This window comes from Engystomops pustulosus, chromosome 3 (assembly GCF_040894005.1).
Source record: "Engystomops pustulosus chromosome 3, aEngPut4.maternal, whole genome shotgun sequence".
NCBI classification, from domain to species: Eukaryota; Metazoa; Chordata; class Amphibia; order Anura; family Leptodactylidae; genus Engystomops; species Engystomops pustulosus.
In genome coordinates, this window is record NC_092413.1 from 151105690 (window position 1) to 151125495 (window position 19806).

The window sequence follows — 19806 nt, forward strand, 5'->3', positions numbered from 1 at the left end:
TGGATCTACAACTATAAAATATACAGTTTCGACTTACATACAAATTCAACTTAAGAACAAACCTCCGGACCCTATATTGTACGTAACCCGGGGACTGCCTGTAATGTCCTCCCTACTGTAGATCATCTGCAGGTCATAATACCCACCTCAGCTGCAGCAGAACCTACCTTTACACAAAAAGCTGATTATTATGTTTACCATTGATTGATATAAAAGCATCCTCTCCATTTTGAAGAAAAGAAGATCCTGCAATAGATATTTCCATGACAATGATTTTGCAAGAAGAACTAGTTGGTACACGTATAGCGCCATTCATCTGGGTATATTTGTCCAGTTGTGACATTATAATGTTCTGCTTGTAATGATTATTCTTGCAGAATGTTAATTGTATTATATTGTGTCGTAGAAATACAGAAAGCAGATTACAAAACATTGTGATGTCAAAAAAGTCATGTCAATGAAGTTTACATGTAACGGAGGAGGACCTACCAAGTCCAATTTTTCAGCTTTCAGTATAAAAGAATGAGCAATGCTTGGCACATAAAAAATACCATTCGGCACTTGACCCTGGATAATATTTACTTTATTTAATAATAAAAAAAATTAATATAAATAAAATAATAATAAAATATATTATTATTTATTCATATATATATATATATATATATATATATGTGTAAGAAATATACATATATCTAGAAACTTAAAATCTTAAATAAAAAAGCATGCAATGAATCTTGTAAAAAATATTTCAGCTTTCAAATGGTCCTTATACTGGTCTGTTTTACTACTGTTTACTACTTTTACCAGTACTGTAGTAGTAATGAAGTTCTAACACATTTTTTTCTGAACTACTAAAGGTTCAGGTGTTCAGGTTAGGGCCATTTAAAAGTGACTGATTTATCACATTACCCAGGTTTAGGGGATTCCTCATATACCTAGGTGCTTCCCATAGAGTTTAGCTTATAAATAGTGGTTAGTGAAATCTGAGTTTTTTTCACACATTTGAGTTGGAATGTAATATTTTAGTATGATTGACAGTTTATATTACATATTTGTGCTAATATGCTGTGTTTTTATTTTTGCCAAATGTTGTGGTGTGAATTATGGGCAGAATAATCCACTATGGTATGGTTTGACCAAATGAGATTGATTGGAAGCTTTGATTTTGATTTAGATGCAACTGTTTTGCTACATTTTGTCTGGAAGGGTTGCCAGGTAAAACCATTGTCTTTGTAAACGAGCTATACTTGTTCATCTTTTCTCTAATTGAGCTGTCATGAAGTTGAACTTTATGAACTCGACCTTGTGTTGACTTTGGTTTGATTTTAGTTTGAAGTTGCTGGGAAGTCCTCTTCTGGGGAGATTGAGAAAAAATGAATGCATGATAGTTGGAGATAGATGTTTGTACTGATATGCTGTTTGATTTTTGCCAAACAAGGTGGTATACGTTACAGTCGAATATCTTGTCTGTCCAAAGGACATTGTTCTCAAAGTCTTTTGTTGTTTGGATGTAGCTTTGAAACTTTTTAGAATGGAGAGACTTTTTCCTGGAATCTTCCAAATAAGTCTTTTTGTATTTGTACTAACCTTGATCTTTTAACATTTGGAAGCCTAAAAAGTCTGAGATTAAACTCTTTGGGTTTATGGTGACTGTATCTCAGAGCAATGCATGGTCATATTTGTGTTTGGTTTATCGGGAGATGCAGGGAAGAGTCTACCACTTCCTGAAGCATTTAATCTGCCGGCAGCATGTTGTAGAGAAATGCACCGTGATTTTAAAAATGCATTTATTATTACTTTCCATTATGTAATTTCTGGGAAATTCCCATTACCAAATTCACATATGGTAATAAGGCAGCGGGTTCACACAGAGCTTGTCCTTACCATCCAGCACTGTTTTTCCTGCGTAAACCACCATTATCTCTCTGAAATAAAAATGAGATTTGTCTTTTCAGAATCATGGGGTCACACAGTACAATGTGGGAATAGCAGTGCCTCATTGGCATATGGATTGTATATTTTGTAAATGGCATAATGGACAGAAATAATAGAGATATGGTCGAAATAACATCGCATGCTAACGCCAGGTGGAGGCGGGAGACTCCCTTGAATGTTTTCACTGTAGAATGACTTCCAGTTGCTTTAAAATGACCTCACATCCCTTCCAGAATTGATGAGCAGAAACAGTTGTTTGATACCAGGATTTGATGGTGTCTTTGCACCTTGACATTGTGCTATACTACAAGTGAATGCTACAGACAGGTAAACTACCAAAACCTTTAGAAAGGTTGTCACACTTGCTGAGGATCAAAGAATCAATGGTATATGTTTAGCAACACCTGGCTCTTTACTCTTCTACCTCGAGGTTGTTCTTTTTTTTAACTTACTACTTTTAAATTTTTAATTTAAATGTCCAGCTACAAAAATGAAACTCAAGTTTTCCCCTATCCATAGTATAGAGAATAACTTGCTGATATCCATCAATGTGCTATCTTTATCAATATTCAACCTGCTGCCCCTATCATTTGGGGTACAATGGACCCTTGTTCTCATGATCCGATTCCACATTTGAACCCCCACTGATCAGCAAGTTACCCCCTACCCTTTGGATAGAGGGTAACTTTTTATGGCTAGAAAACCTGTCTAAGGGGTTATAGAAGATGACCAGTTGCTAGTAGCTCTAGTGAAGCTGTTGTATATTATCTGACATCAATTGCAGAGTTTTTATTTATTCTTTTTAATTACTCTCAGATCAGCATATTTAAATCCTTTTTTCCATCAGTGGTGGTAAATATTTGTAGAAATTTAATTTTTAGCATACATATCCCCATGTTTAATTCCTTTAAGATACGTTCTAAAATCGTAGAGTTAAATTTAAAAATCAAAATATACAATTTCTACCAAGAGACGGGGACTTTTTATCTTCAAATCTTGTTTTGCTTTTAACCTTGAAGTGAACTTGTTGCCACACAAGCATGTAAGGAGTTTATCCCTGTCTGCACCATTATGAGTTAGGAAAAGAAATGATGCAAGGTTTTCTCATTTTCTTTAGTGTTACATTGGATATGGGCAATCCTGGAGCCAAGACCATAAAAAAGGAATTACGGATCAAAAACATTACACCAGATGAGCTCAAGCACAACTATACCTGCACTGCAAAAAACACCTTGGGGGTGGTGTCCAGGCAAGCACTTGTCAAAGAGAAAGGTGCTTAAATATCATCTAAATTGTTTTACTGTTATTGTTATTATTGTTATCACTTCTTATTTGGAAAGGACTTTTACATTTTGGTAAAAACTTTAATAATAGGAAAAAAAAACACACAAGCTTATCTAGATAAAATGGAGTAAAGTATCTGCACAGCATAAGACGTATAAATCTAACAGGGTTTATATCTTTGAAGCTTAAAGTTTAAGAAGAAAAGATATATATATATATATATATATATATATATATATATATATATATATATATATATATATACACTCACCGGCCACTTTATTAGGTACACCATGCTAGTAACGTTGTTGGACCCCCTTTTGCCTTCAGAACTGCCTCAATTCTTCGTGGCATAGATTCAACAAGGTGCTGGAAGCATTCCTCAGAGATTTTGGTCCATATTGACATGATGGCATCACACAGTTGCCACAGATTTGTTGGCTGCACATCCATGATGCGAATCTCCCGTTCCACCACATCCCAAAGATGCTCTATTGGATTGAGATCTGGTGACTGTGGAGGCCATTTGAGTACAGTGAACTCATTGTCATGTTCAAGAAACCAGTCTGAGATGATTCCAGCTTTATGACATGGCGCATTATCCTGCTGAAAGTAGCCATCAGATGTTGGGTACATTGTGGTCATAAAGGGATGGACATGGTCAGCAACAATACTCAGGTAGGCTGTGGCGTTGCAACGATGCTCAATTGGTACCAAGGGGCCCAAAGAGTGCCAAGAAAATATTCCCCACACCATGACACCACCACCACCAGCCTGAACCGTTGATACACGGCAGGATGGATCCATGCTTGCATGTTGTGACGCCAAATTCTGACCCTACCATCCAAATGTCGCAGCAAAAATCGAGACTCATCATACCAGGCAACGTTTTTCCAATCTTCTACTGTCCAATTTCGATGAGCTTGTGCAAATTGTAGCCTCAGTTTCCTGTTCTTAGCTGAAAGGAGTGGCACTAGGTGTGGTCTTCTGCTGCTGTAGCCCATCTGCCTCAAAGTTTGATTTACTGTGCGTTCAGAGATACTCTTCTGCCTACCTTGGTTGTAACAGGTGGCGATTTGAGTCACTGTTGCCTTTCTATCAGCTCGAACCAGTCTGCCCATTCTCCTCTGACCTCTGGCATCAACAAGGCATTTCCGCCCACAGAACTGCCACTCACTGGATGTTTTTTCATTTTCGGACCATTCTCTGTAAACCCTAGAGATGGTTGTGCGTGAAAATCCCAGTAGATCAGCAGTTTCTGAAATACTCAGACCAGCCCTTCTGGCACCAACAACCATGCCACGTTCAAAGGCACTCAAATCACCTTTCTTCCCCATACTGATGCTCGGTTTGAACTGCAGGAGATTGTCTTAACCATGTCTACATGACTGAGTTGCCGCCATGTGATTGGCTGATTAGAAATTAAGTGTTAACGAACAGTTGGACAGGTGTACCTAATAAAGTGGCCGGTGAGTGTATGTATGTATATATATATATATATATATATATATATATATATATATATATATATATATATATATATATATAATTTGCATAATTTAAAAGCTTTTTTTTTCTTAAAAACAAGGGCATAAGAATCTAAAGCAAGAGCAGATCCTTCCAGAGGGGATACACACCTACATTTCTTTCTGCTTGGTTTACAATCCTTGATCCTGGTGGTAGATTTACTTTTTTGCATGAACCATCACTATGAAAACTGCTGTGTACTCTGTCGGTCCCATAGAATTGAATAAAACATGATCATGCATGTTTACTACTGGCCCATTCATGAATAGAGGCAAAAGTGCTACTGAAGACATTCCTTTAAATATGGGAATTTGAATGTCCTTGCAACACAATTTACTGTATATACTTGAGTATAAGCTGACCCGAGTAAAAAACGAGGCACCTAATTTTACCACAAAAAAATGGGAAAACCTATTGACTTGAGTCAATTTCCCAAGCATGGGAAATGCATCGATCACATGCCCCCCAGTATATAGCCAGCCGCCGCCCAGTACATAGCCAGCCCCAACTCCCTAGTATATAGCCAGCGTCTGTCCCCTATTATGAAGCCAGTAGCCCCCTCCTCCCAGTATATAGCCAGCAGCCTATGGCCCCCATTATATAGCCAGCCCCTAGTATATAGCCAGCAGCCCGCTTGTATATAGCAGTGTCTGCCCCCTTTTATATATCCAGCCCCTGCCCCCCAGTATATAGCCAGTGCCTGCCCCCCAGTATATATCCTAGCTACACCTATCCCCCCCATTTAATGGCAGCGCACACACTATGATTTTGGCAAGCTGCTGACGTCATGGTGTGCGCGACACAGCCTTTGAGACCCGAAGACAGAGTCGGAGCTGAAGATAGAAGAGGACCTGTTTGGGGGCGTCTGAAAGGTGAATACAGTTTTTTTCATTGACTCCAGTATAAGCCCAATTTCAGCATTTTTAGTGCTGAAAAACTCTGCTTATACTCAAGTATATATGGTATATAGAAAATAAGTTGTAGACATTCTCCAGGTCTGAACCCTGGACTTCAGTGTTGCCTTTGCAACCATGTTTATGTCAGTGATATCACAGAGTCGGATTTGAACATCATTTAAGGTTTTGTACTTTTTGTTTGCTTTGCTCTGACCTTTTAGCCATTATCTTCCTGTATGTAAATGTATTTGTGAACTCTTGACACCCGTTCTGCAAACCTAGCTGTTCAATTTCCCAAGAGAGAGCGGAGAACTCTCATTGTCCTTGTCTGTGGAATAATTATTGACACAAACAAGGATAACAAGAAGTTACAGTGAGATACATTCATGATACTCTGCACTCTAGTGTATCGGACTGGAATCTTTAAGACCGCCAAAGTCAAGGCAATTTGTAAATTCTTACATCAGAATGCTACTTATTCCCAAGGATCATATGTAAAGTGACATATGCTAAAAAGGCCTCAGTGTTGTACAGTACTGATATGCATTGTAATAACGAATTTACATCTTTATAGCTTTTACTTGTTTATGAGGTTGAATCATCAGGGACATTGTTGCATCTAATTTGAATATGCTTTTTACCGTTATTGACATCATATAGCACTGTACTTTTCTATGCAGTTGGGACTCCTCGATATATAACGGAGCTGGCATGTGGACTGGGAGCGACCCTGTTTCTTGTAGTGTGCTTTGTGATCGTTTACCATGTGTATTGGCTGGAAATGGTGCTCTTCTACAGGGCTCACTTTGGAACAGATGAGACTATTGGAGGTACAAAATTAAAAGAAAAAAGTTACCCATCACTTAAGTCTGAAAACATATTGAAACATTTTGTTAGAATTGCATTATAAGCCCTGATGAGGACAGGGATCCATGTAAGTGAAGTCATGTTTTTAATTTATGTATGATTCAAACAAAATGGAAAGGTCTCTGTCTACATGATAAAACTTTCCTCTAGAAACACTGCTGTACTTGCAGGTAAGTTGCATACAGTATACAGCTGATACAGACTACAGAGAAAAGGGGCACTGGGGAAGGTGCACCAATGGGGTACATACAATAATGTAGCCACAATTCTAGTTCAGATTGCAAGGCCGTATGTCTACTATTGCTACATTTGTTCTGTTTTCTTGACTGGGAATTGATTGTGGTTTAGCGAGGGAAGGCCTGACAGAAAAGGAAGTGATTTAGAAATTTGCAAATCTCATGTATTTATAAGCCAACAAGAAAAGGAGTATAGACTAAAATTAGACGATCCTAAAATCTTTTCATTTATGATTCAGGATCAGCCACTTCAATACATCTTGGGCATTTTATGACTGTCTAAGTTTATACTGACAAATCATAGCACAGTGTGAGTAAATCTATGGAGGGCTGCACAACCCTCCATGTGGTTGCCAGTGGTAGCCTTACTGCCATTAGGTAAAGAAATGAGATCCTAAGACCCCTTGTGAGATCATATGCTGGTGCGGTTAGCCCTGGGTTCCTCTTAATGCAGGACAATGATAGACCTTGGGGCTGGAGTTGCTGCAAGATGATGCCATTGAAGCTATGGAGTGACCCGTTTGTTTCCCAGATCTGAATGTGATTGAGCACATCTGGGACATCATGTCTCTCTTCATCCACCAATGTCATGTTACACCACAGACTGTCCAGAAGTTTGCGGATACTTTAGTCCAAGTCTGGAAGGAAATCCCTCAGAAGACCATCCGCAACCTCATCAGAAGAATTCCGAGTAGTTGTAGAGAGGTCATACAGGCACATAAAGGCCACACACAATACTGAGACTCATTTTGTCTTGTTTTCCGGACATTACATCAATGTTAGATCAGCTTGTTGTGTGTTTTTCCACTTTAATTTTGTGGGGATTTCAAATCCAGGCCTATTGGTTAATAAATTTCCATGGATTAATTTTTTTGTGATTTTGATGTCAGCACATTCATTTTTGTACAGAACAAATATTCAATGAGAATGTTAAAAGTTGCAAGAAATGTCAGCTGCAGTTTTTTTTTTTTTTTAATGATAAAGCATTCCGCATAATACCGCATAATATTCCCATTTGGTATAACCACTTGTCTCACAAAAACAAGTCACCATCCAGTTACATTAACAAAAAATGAAAAGCTATGTCTGTATTTTTTTGTTTTGGCCTGACATTTTTATGTTTTCCCTAGATGGCAAGGAGTATGATGTATATGTATCCTATGCAAGAAATGCCGAAGAGGAAGAATTTGTACTGGTGACACTAAGAGGAGTACTCGAAAATGAATTTGGCTACAAACTGTGTATCTTTGACAGAGACAGCTTACCAGGTGGAAGTAAGTAGCATCTCTGTTCTTCAGTGGAATGAGCATAGTATTATATGCCTATATTTATCGCATGTGACAGGGAACTATAAGAAGGAATTGGTGACAAACAGTTACTCTGAAATGACCTGTCCTTAGATTTCAGACAGTCAGACACATCCTCTATTTATAACTCTGCTGTAGGCCCCAGTAAGACAATTCAGTTATTCTTTTGACGTACTTAGCCTTATTTTTAGTAGAAAGCATATGTCCGGTTGCTGTGACCATCTGGTGTAGTGAATATGTGGATAGCAGTTTAGGAAACAGTCTAGACTCTCAAGTGGCTCGATGCTGGATTGGGAAAACTCAAATAAATGAGCCGACTACAGCAAAGTATTTCTTAATCTTCATTAAGGAGTAATTATTTTCTATGAAAACTTAACCAATTCTCCATACTCATTTTCTACTGATCTAATCTTGACACTTTAAATAATATAGATAAATTGAATCTTTGTGCCCTACGTTTCTTTAAGATCTGGTGCCTTTAGAGTTCCACTTGGGAATTCTGCATGAATTTTTTTTTATCCCTCGTGCGCAGCAAATAGCAGTAACAATCGTGTAATTTCTTTAACATGTCACCTTTCTTTTTCCAGTCATTACGGATGAAACACTGAGCTTCATTAAGAAAAGCCGACGTCTGCTTGTTGTGATTAGTCCCAGTTATGTCCACCAGGGTACACAGGCCCTCTTGGAGTTTAAGGCTGGCTTGGATAACATGGCTCTCCAGGGCAACATCCAACTTATCTTAGTGGAATTTAAATCTGTTAAAAATAAAGAGAAAGTAAAGGAGCTAAAACTAGCACAATCAGTGCTAAGTGTTATCAAGTGGAAAGGAGAAAAATCTAAGTATCCTGGCGGTAGATTCTGGAAACAGCTTCATGTAGCACTGCCTGTAAAGAACACCTCATCAGCTAAAAATAGTTGTAGTTTCCATATGATCCCCCAAAATCTGGAATTTGAAACAGAGTTTAGCAATAATGTAACAACTTAGAGTTGATAAATGTTGTGTTGAAGCTATTAAAGCTAAGGATTCTATGTCTTGATATTTTAGAGATTGTAACTCTTATACAACCTGAGCTGCATTGAATGTTTAGAGGGAAAAGCACGTTAATTTTCCATATTCCCAAGTTTTGGGAATGAACAAAGTGGGATATCTTATTCAATATAGATTAAAATGATTTAAGTAAGATATATTCCTATCCTATAAATTGTAAGGTCATAGAAACAAGTGAGGGCTTTGTGCCGTGTTCTCTAAATTCTCAGGACTGGGATCCCAGAGGTCAAAACTGATCATAAAGGGACGGCACATATCAACAATATGCTTTCACATGGGTGTGCTACTTTAATGTATACCTATTTTACTTATGAGAACCTTGCATTTTATTCATATTTGTTAAATGGTTATATAAAAGGTGAAAAAGGTGGAAAGTAAAAAACTATTGTTCTTGTCTGGACAAAAATTATGTCATATGCAGTTCCATTCTTCCATCATTCATAATAGTAATGTGTGATGGGATGATCTGGGTGACAGATCCTATAGGATCCTTTTTTACATCTGGTACTGACTAAAATGCAGTTCCAAGTAGAATTTTAGTCTTAAGTATATTCTGTGGTAATCATTTTGATATGAATCAATAATTATTGTGGGGTAAACAGTTTTACTGTAGCTACCAAGTAGTATTTATATAGTAGTGAAATAGTGTAAAATGGTTGAAAAGATTTTCAAACTCTAGAAAGAAATTATGAAACTGTGGTCAGATAGGTGCACTTATTAGTAGGCCAATGTGTTCATATGTAATTCAACAACTTCGATGGTCATTGGTGCCCGAATGTCCAGGTCAATTTATGACGTTCTGCTTTTTAAAATGGCTATATTTTTGAAAAAGTTTTACATATCATAACAATTTGTACTTTGTTTTTTTTTCATGACATGTGAGACTTTAACCTGATAGGATAGTTTTATAAATTACACATTTTTTTCTTTATGAAATTTGCCAATAATTGACTACAAATGTGAAAAAATAAGCTTTTTTGTAATTTTCCCAATACATTTTTTTTTAAATAATTATAAAAACATTTGGTAAAAGTTACTAAGTATGTACAGCATTATTCCATCACACTTTCCCAGGTGCAGCTACAGATGCAGAGTGTGCATCTACTTCTGCAAAGTGAAAGTCTTTCCTGCAGCTTCTTCTATATTCTGCCTCCAGCTGACTGGTTGGAGGGAGGCAAACTTCATTCGCCTATATCTTTCCAACCCCTGCACTTAGAAACACAGGAGAGTCTCCTCTTGAATTTGATATATGGATTGTGTATGAATGTTTAAAAGAACCGGAGATATCCACTCTTAAAGTTACAATTGGGAATACAAAGCTGTACATAACATAAAAATCATTTTTTAGTACAACTTTCAGGGTGGATATCTCCAGTTTGTTTAAGCATCTGTACACAATCTATACATCATAAAGGGAAGATTCTTCTGTTTAAAATGACATAACATTGTGTTTCTATGTACCAGGGCTCAGGAGATGTGGCCGCTTGAAGTTGGTCACTTTGAAGATGTTTATAAATGTCCTTTCTGCACGGACTAATATAGCCCCATGTCAGTAGTGAAGGGGTTAATCAAAATGGCCATGTATGTGATGTCATGTGTTTAAATGATCAGTGAAAGTCCAATACAAGTCATTACTAGAATCTATGAATCGATTCTGGGAAAGTCTCTTTAAGTCTGATTTCTTCTTAGTGTTTTATGGTACAGTATTACAAACTACTATTTTTTTCAAGTTTTGAGTTTTATACAGCTGAATGTATTACTTACTAAACTACTCATCTGGATAGGATGTTTTTTGATGGAGAAAGCACACAAATCTCCCTGTCCTCTCTAGTTTCAGCCATGCTCCGACCCACACAACACTATGGGCAGGGAGCAGAGTGGTCGGAGAGCAGGCTAAGGTATGCAAGTCACATTTACTATAGTTTTCCCGGAATACCGGTGGAGACTACAGTAGAAAACTTCACCAGTTCCAATCTGATCTACAGGTAGGAACTGTCGTAGTTTAAACTTATGTTTACTAAGCGGCTAGAGCGTCTTATTGAGTACAGGTCCCGGACCTCTGGCTGGGAGAATTTTAAGATTGACGTTCTAAACGCCCCCCAATGTTGTGATAGATTTTCTCCTTTGAATTCTGTTCTTTTGATGTAGAAGAAGACATAAACCCCTTTAATCAAGGAGTTTATCAACCTGATCCCAAAATACCTGATTTACACAATTTGTAACAAAAGGATCCAAATAGATATTAACATCTCTTCATGTAGGCCTTTCCATAGTGTATCTACTCTAACTGTAAATAACCTTTTCCTATACTGATTTATAAATTGCCTTCCCTCCATCCGCAATGTATGTCCCCTATCCCTTTGCACAGTTCTTGAAAATAATAAATTATGTACATATTAGCCTAAGTACTTACCACACACATATATTTTTTAATGTAAATCATCTCCAAGGCATCTTTTTTCTAAGCTAAAAAATCCAGCCTTTCATTGGAAAAGAGATGTTCCATCTGGTTGTCTTCCTCTGAACTCTTCTGTAACCGTTTTTTAAATGAGAAGCTCAAAGCTAGAGCCCAGAACTCATAGTTGCAGTCACCAATCTTTGGGGTAGATGTATCAATTTGCACCTGATATGTCACTCCCAAATCGATTAAAGGTCTTAGACCATTTTTAGTCAGTTTTCCATCTACATTTCCCCCTTTGTGGCCAGATGATGGAGATTTCTGACATCACAACTTAGGAACAGGTTGCCAGAAGCCGTACCATTGAAAAGAGTATGTATTTTGCAAGCTTAAGCTTCCTCTTGGTGTTATTTTACTAATGCGAATGTACCAGAAATATGTAAACCTGTATAATGATGAAGGTGTTAGTTTCGACCCTGATTATTTTATTTTTACATTACCTCTTTGCACATTACTATACTATGTCCCCTTATATTCCACTGACCGTGATAGACTCTTTTATCATTCCAGATACAAAAAAGGTAACAAACAGTTTGCAAAATAAAAGTCTTACTTGGGTTACCACAAATGGACAGCAAATTTGTAGTGTATATACACTATATACAAAAGTCTTTGTTACATATCAGTCAATTCATACACAGAGGTGACAAACTAATAGCACATATACCTCTTCTTTTGATGTCCGTAACCTGGAATAGAAGAATAGCAACCGGAGATCCTGATGTAAGTTCCCAAACCACCTCCCATGGAGCTTGCCAGATGAATTGGGAGGGTACATCGGGATCCCATTGCGAATCTTCTACTCAAGATTATGGACATAACAAGAAGGGGGTATTTGTGCTTTTATTTTACCACCTCTGTGTATAAATTACCTGATGTTGCAAAGCACAAAGACTTTTCTATATATTGTTTTCATCATTCCATTGCTTTTACAAATTTACTTTATGACTTTATGTTGCTTTTATGTGTAGTTTTTCTCTTGTGTAAGTGTCATTAAGTTTGTAATAGTTTATTACAAAGGGCAAGTATTCTTGTAAAATAATTGTAGTATTATTGTCATCCTATCATCCTCATGTCATTATTTTCCATCTTTTTATTTAGTTCTGTCACATTTTAAGTGCCTTTTGATTTACAATGCATTATCATAATGAATAAAATGCATTTTTATGTTTTGAATCATTGTACTGTTTTGTATTATTTTTTAATCCTTCAGGCTTTCTCATTCCTAACCATGAAATCTTCAAAAGCATAACCCAACTTACAGATGACCCCTAGTTACAGAGGGACCTCCCTGCCCACTGTGACCACTGGTGAAGCTCTCTGGATGCTCTTCTTTAGTCCCAGACAGCAAAACTCAACTTTAAGGTGTCTGTAATGAAGCTTTGTTGTTCCCATCACAGCACAAAATTTTGAAAATCCATTTGTCACATGGACAAACATTTTTTTTTAATTCAACTTAAGTACAGACCTAAAGAACCTATCTTGTACGTAACCTAGGGACTGCCTGTATTGGTGAATAAAACACCATAAACATTAAATAATTGAATATGCACCTCCTTACATCATTGATCACAACATTCCTAAATGAGCACTGAATTTACAAGTTCTCAAACTGCAAGTTGATTAGATTCTTCTCAGTCCCTTCTGGGGGTCACAGGGTAAAGAAGTAGTTTTCTTCTTAACCTCTCAACCACTGTGCCCTACAATTATGTGCTGGGCCTTTTCCATACATAGCAGTTGTTTGCTTCACTATGGAACAAACACTACCAACACGGATCGCAGGTGTAAACTGTTTAAGGTATTGTGGCAGTGCCAGCTTGTATCAGATTGAAGCCACCAGTGACTTTATCAGGGGGTACCAATTGGTTGCTCCTTGAGACTCCCATGGCCAGTTATAGCGCTATCTGTAATAGATGCTCCCGGGGACAGGGTCTTTTACTTATGTAGTTAATTCCATTTTACTGCAGTAAAGTAGTAGAGGGATCCTGGAAACAAATTAACCCTGCCTGGCATGCTTACAAGGAAGAACTGGAAAATATATTTGAAAAATTATTACATTAGATGTCTCATTAAATGTCTAAGACATATGCGGCTAAAGCTGGACATATACCTTCCCTAGTTGTCCATTGTATGCTGCTTTACTTAACAGATATCATTCCTCTTCCCCAAGACACATGCATGTAGGTTTCATCAATTATAGACACCTTGGGGGATATTTATCAGGACCTCTGCGCACCGCCAGCGGAGGGCGCGGCCGGACGGGAGTGGGCCGGCGCGGCACGTTACTGTCCCCGCACCCGTGCACTTGCTGCTGCCGGCGACTTTTCATACGTGAAAAGTCGCCAGCTGCGTTTTTTTCTACTCCAGGCACTTCCTAGCATAGGATAAACGCTTTGCAGCCTTCCGCCCCGATACATATTCTGCTTTCCACATTGGCAACTTAAGACAAGTAGATGAGCCAATGGCCCAAATTGACTATTAGTGAGGCAAGCAGCACTCCGTGCAAAGTGTGTCAGATTAACGAAAACCGGAGCATGGTCCCTGCACTCTTGGAACCTGCACGGTTTAACAAGCGTACGCCACAATTATGTTGGTCTTGCCGACATAAATGTGGCACCCAATGTGATTCTGAACCAGGACACCCCTTTAGGTGCACAGTACTGGTGGAATTGCTACACAAATGCATGTGCAAGCAGTTTTCACATGTATTTATGTGCAAAATATGCCAGAATACTGGTGCAAGAAGAATAATACATCTGGGCCGAAGTGTTGCCTCCTGGTTAGGGTTGTAAAGAAGGCAGTAGAACAAAGTCAAATGGGCTTTATTCCCACTAAATACACTTACCCTTGATCCATGAAGTAAAAGATATGGGTCCCAACACTCTGTGTCTGATATCTAAGAATGGAAGCTGACCAGGAAGTCCCGTAGTAGTAAAGGGATTGCTGGTACTGCAGCCCACCACTTGCATGACCTTATTATTGCTGGGGCCACAGAGTTCTACCCCTCAAATCATATATTAATCTTATGTCCTGTCTATAGGGAATAATTGTACACACTGGGGAAGAAACTATAATGGTCTAGGTGTTGCCACTAACGGGCATCAGAGATCTAGAATTGGCGTAAGACACCTTCGGGAAAGTCAACAACATTTTTTTCTTTTAATATTCACTACATAGACATCCCGTGACACATGCCTACTTACCTGTTCACCTCCTCATGTAGCACATAAAGAATCTGCCCATTTCACCCCCTTTCCAACAAAAGCAACATTGTGAATCCTTCTGAATATTTTCCAGAAATCAGCTGTAAGAATTTTATTTTATGTTCGTCTAATCATAAAGAATCAATTTCAATTTCTGTTTAAGAAGAATGTCAGGAGAATACGTTATCTTATGTGCCTCAGCGGGTGCCACAATGAATTTAAATCAAGATTGGAGATTAGCGTACAATGAAGCAGAATTAACTAAGGAAAGCTCAGAGCGAACCAGTCCCATTTGGCAGACATTATTGAATATGCATATTCACATCAATATTCTGTGAAAGAGAAACAATTAGGCAGAAAGATGCAATGAATAAGATTAATGATGCCCCTGCCTTACTCTTTATTATTCTACACTGTTAAATGATATATGCCATAGTGGTCCTCTATACCTTAAACTCAACTGCCTTGTGTTCATCCAAAGAAAATGCACCTTTTATAGATCTTTATAGACCATAAGTCATAACACGGTTTATCAGCATGATTACAGTGCATCACTATTAACCTCTTTCAAGTAGAACATCATGCAATCCAATTTCTTTGTGTCTTGGTGATCTGTAAAATGTATTATTTTTGCAAAGGAGTTTAACAAAGAGACTTAAATATTCCAGAAATATACATGAAATGCAGTATTCAATGATCAAATACTATATTTACTGAATTTAGATCCAGAGTTGCTTTTTACAGTCATGAGAAGATGTAAGTACGAGCTCTTGGGATTCTATGGTTTTGCGTTTCAGGAAATAAAAAAACATCAGTTCCTTATAAGGTCTTAAAATGAAGTAATAATGTCATAATGCCATGAAACTAGGCCAAAATGTTAAAGCCATGTGTAAATTAAATTTATTACTAGTAGAAACACATCAGAAATATCTTCAAATATTCATTTTATGTATGGGTTTATTGGTCTCTTATGTAATTCTGGATGGAGGGTCAACTGTTGCTTCCATTTTTTTTATCTTAGTGGGCATTTGTATATGCTACTCTTTTCAGTTGGGGGTCTTCATTTGGGAATTGAGATCCAGACTTCAACTCCTTGATTTTATTCTGTTTTTAGTCACACTGTAAATAGACCAATTTTTATCTGTTAGATACGTGGCAGTAAAATCTGGCCAGATCCCATGTCTGTAAAACATACCCAAATTAGTCATCATTTTTTATAGTTGGTATGAAATATTTATGTTGGTAAGTTGTGTCCGGTTTTGGACAAACATGGTGCCTCATTTTATGGGCACAGTTAACTCTGGCAACTTTGGTCTTTTTGGGGTGTTTTTCTAAAACTCTTGTGGCATTTCTACATGTAACTTGGGAACTTTTTATAAAATGGAGGCTTTCTCCTGATAACAAATTTGACCATCATACATTAGAAAAAGTGTTTTTGTGATGCACACTATCCCCTATAGGAGCTGCCAAACAGTCACAGATGGATCCCACATCTAGCAATTAGTAATAATAAAACAGTCTGACCGGAGCTCCTTGTGTGTCCTCTTATATATCCTTTGATAAATCGATGATTTCACTCCTTTCCCAACTATGTTCCAAATTCTTCAGTACACTTCCACACAAACGGTATTTGGATGGGAATAGATCACTATTCAGACAGTTTTAAGCTGCGTTCTCTTGCATCCTGTAGCCAAATAGTGTACAGCTACTATAGAAGAGATTAAGCAGCAGATAGGGTAGTATGTTCAAATATATGGAGTTTATTTTATTAAAACATACTCACAAAATAGAATAAAAACATGCGCATATAAAATCCACCATGTGGACGCCAGACTCGCTAGTTCGCCCGACCCAGGGTTTCGCTACCACGGATCCCCTACGATCTATAGGTCTTGCAAGCAAATACTAACAAGAATGTATTGACTTCTATGTATAACTATGGAATGAAATAAGAAGTACTGAAAAGTATTATATGGCTATGAATTTACAAAGTAAAAGTAACATTTTGTGAAAGAATATTCGTTTTGTTTGGTCAATCTTTTGGACATTGTTCATTGAATGCGATCTTGTCAGAGATCATCACTTCACTTGACAGCATTGGGGAGCTACAATCGGTCCCCATGACAGCATCTGATCTTTTTAAGACCCGAGACTGTATGGTTTCTGCAGATCTGTTACAATGTGCCAGTGGCACATTGTGATAGGTCATGTGTAAAATGAACATACTGTATTATTGCAGTGTATGGTAGGATCAGAAGCTCTGAAAAATGATAAAAAATATATATTTATAAATTAATATTAAAAAAGTAAAAAAAAAATAACCTAAAAAAAACCCAAAAATTAAAATCACCTCCTTCTCCTAAAACTAATATGAAAACAAATAGTTTTGCAACATATAATAAAATGTAATAAAAAGTGATCAAAATGTTGTACAGTGCCCAAAATGGTAACAAAGAAAATGTCAGCTCATTCCACAGAAAAACCCCTCACACAGCTCTGTACTGTGAAGTATGAAAAAGCTATTCACTTCAGAAGATGGCAACATTTATTTTTGTACAGAAGGTTTTTTATTTTTTTAAATGTATTAAAACACAATAAAACCTATATAAATTTGGTATCCCTGTGATTGTGCCGACCCAAAGAATAAAGGAGAGGTGTTATTTGGGGTGAACAGCGAATGCTATTAAAACGAAGCCCATAAGAAAATGACGCAATTGCATTTTTTTTCACCAATTTGCTCACACAGCTCTTTACGTGGAAAAATTAAAAAAAGGTATCGATTTTAGAAGGTGGGGAGAGAAAAATGGAAACACGAAAATGAAAAAGGGCTTGCTCGTTAAGGGGTTAATGTCAAATCCATGCCAAGATTCTAGAAATGAACATACCCTTAGTATATCTATCCCAATGTATTTTAAAGGGTTGTATTAATCACTATATTTTAATACTTAATATATCAAAAGAATACTGTGTTTTCTTATTTTGGTTTCAATTTGTTTATATAAAATAGATGAATTCATATCAGTTGAAGTAGTAAAATGTAATAACTGTGAAAGCCTGACATACTTGGTAAAACCTTCTAGAAGGAATCTTTAAGGTAATGAATTTTAGGAATGAATTCTGCAATTGAGCTCTTTACTAGTCAGACAAATTAACTTATCACTAGACAGGGCTGTCTTATATGTGTTGATCCTCATCAGAACAGACATCTCTCTCTAGACAGCACTGTCTCGTATTTATTGACCCTCATCATTGCGTAAGAGGCACCCATCTGTAGATGGCACTGATTCATTTTATAGTACAGGTGTCAGTGTGGTGCGTAAATGTCTTTTGTAAAGACTTTAATATAATTTCTTGGATCTTCCTATGTTATAAAACACTAACATGATTCTTCTTTTCCACACTATAGCTTTCTGCTCTTTTCTAATGCTTTCTCTTTGTAAATCCTCTCCCATTTCATCTCCCCTGCCATGCCCCCTTTTATACTTCCTAGATACAGTGGAAGCCGTTTTTGAGTTTATTCAGAGAAGTCGAAGAATGATTGTTGTGTTGAGTCCTGACTACTTGACTGATAAAAGCATTAGTATGCTGGAGTTAAAACTTGGTATAGTGTGCCACAATGCCGTCTGCACCAGTCTCATCATTGTGGAATATAAGCCACTCCATGGAGGACACACCACCATTTCTAAGCTCAAGGAGAGTGTGCCCTTTGTCCGCTGGGAGGGAGAAAGTTCCAGACGCAGCAGCTCCAAGTTTTGGAAGGCCTTACGATTGTCATTACCCTTGCGGAGCCTAAACACAAGGTCAAGCTGGAATGAGAGCTGCTCTTCCCAGTCAGATATCAGTCTTGACCAGATTTCAAAGAAGAAGAGACGTTTAAAAGAGCCATCGTCTGTGCAGCCTCCCAAAACCAATACTATTGACAGAAATGTGCCTCTTGGCTCTGTAAAAGTTAAGAATGGCCCCAAGGGTGGAAAGGCCTGTCAGTGTTGTGTGACTTATTGTGATAGTGATAACAGACTTAGAAGTAAATGCAGAGCAGAAGCAAAACCTAAATGGGAAACGCATTTATGCAAACCTGTTACATATGGGAACAAAACTCGATGGGTTCAAAATGGTACAGTGCAGCAGGCCCCAGCACCACCCCCTGTACCTACCTTCAGCCTACAGCAGTATACAGATTTATCCAATAATAACAGCGATTTTTATGTCCTATAATAGAAAACATGATTTACTGTTCACAAGGACTGTTTTACAGCATCTAAAAAGCAGACACCTTGGATCAGAGAAGTTCCAATCAAACTGTGTTCTTTAAGGAACTGGAGTGAGGACAGACTCATCAGAGAATCAACAGCCGGTTCTAGAAAAACTGACATCTGAACAATTAGTTAAAAAAAAAAAAAACTTTTTGAAACTTTTTTTATGTGTCATTATTTTGAATATTCAGTTATCCCTGTATTTTGACTATAATTTATTATTAAGCCCAAACTGTGGACTTGTTTTGTTCCTGCTATCATCATGCACCGAAATCTGTTAATCTCTTCTGCTATCAAGTCTCCGAAGAGCCTTCTGTCTTCCTCCACGGCAACCCAATCTAATGTAAGATATAATAACATGATAAATAAATCTGTGTGCACTTGCCAACCGTAACAGGCATTTGTAAAGGAAATAAATTGACTTCAATGGCATCTTATCAACGTGGATATGACATAAGCTGTCATCAAAATGAGTAAATGTAGCAAGCACTTTGGCTGACTGATGTCTTCTGGGTGTTGAATTCCATGATTACACATTTGCTTATATATATATATATATATATATATATATATATATATATATATATTCTCCATAACATTTGTAAAAATTTACCGTATTCTGCCATCCTAAGAAATATCATTACAAATGTTTGATATTAGGCTAAAGTTGCATATTATTTTGGTTTAATTTAGGAAGCATGTAGTTAAAGGGGTATTCCCATTCCAACAAGTTATTGATATTGTTTGAGTAATGAAAAGTTTTTCTGAATCTCTGCTTGCTGTCATTCT

At 37.3% G+C, this 19806-nt stretch overlaps 1 protein-coding gene across 5 annotated transcripts in view; it reads left to right on the plus strand.

The window, feature by feature from the left end:
• The window catches only part of IL1RAP (interleukin 1 receptor accessory protein), a 155636-nt gene extending 136127 nt beyond the window's left edge, over positions 1-19509 (plus strand). For 4 of the 5 annotated variants that reach the window (XM_072142580.1, XM_072142581.1, XM_072142579.1 and 1 more), the window contains 4 exons: positions 3056-3210; positions 6326-6475; positions 7879-8022; positions 18255-19509. In XM_072142580.1, the coding sequence (XP_071998681.1) occupies positions 3056-3210; positions 6326-6475; positions 7879-8022; positions 18255-18979 (1174 nt within the window). In that variant the 3' untranslated portion in view covers positions 18980-19509. Of the gene's footprint in view, positions 1-3055; positions 3211-6325; positions 6476-7878; positions 8023-8642; positions 12738-18254 lie in introns of those variants that run through there. The other variant, XM_072142584.1, reaches the window with a different exon arrangement.
• Positions 19510-19806: the final 297 nt, after the last annotated feature.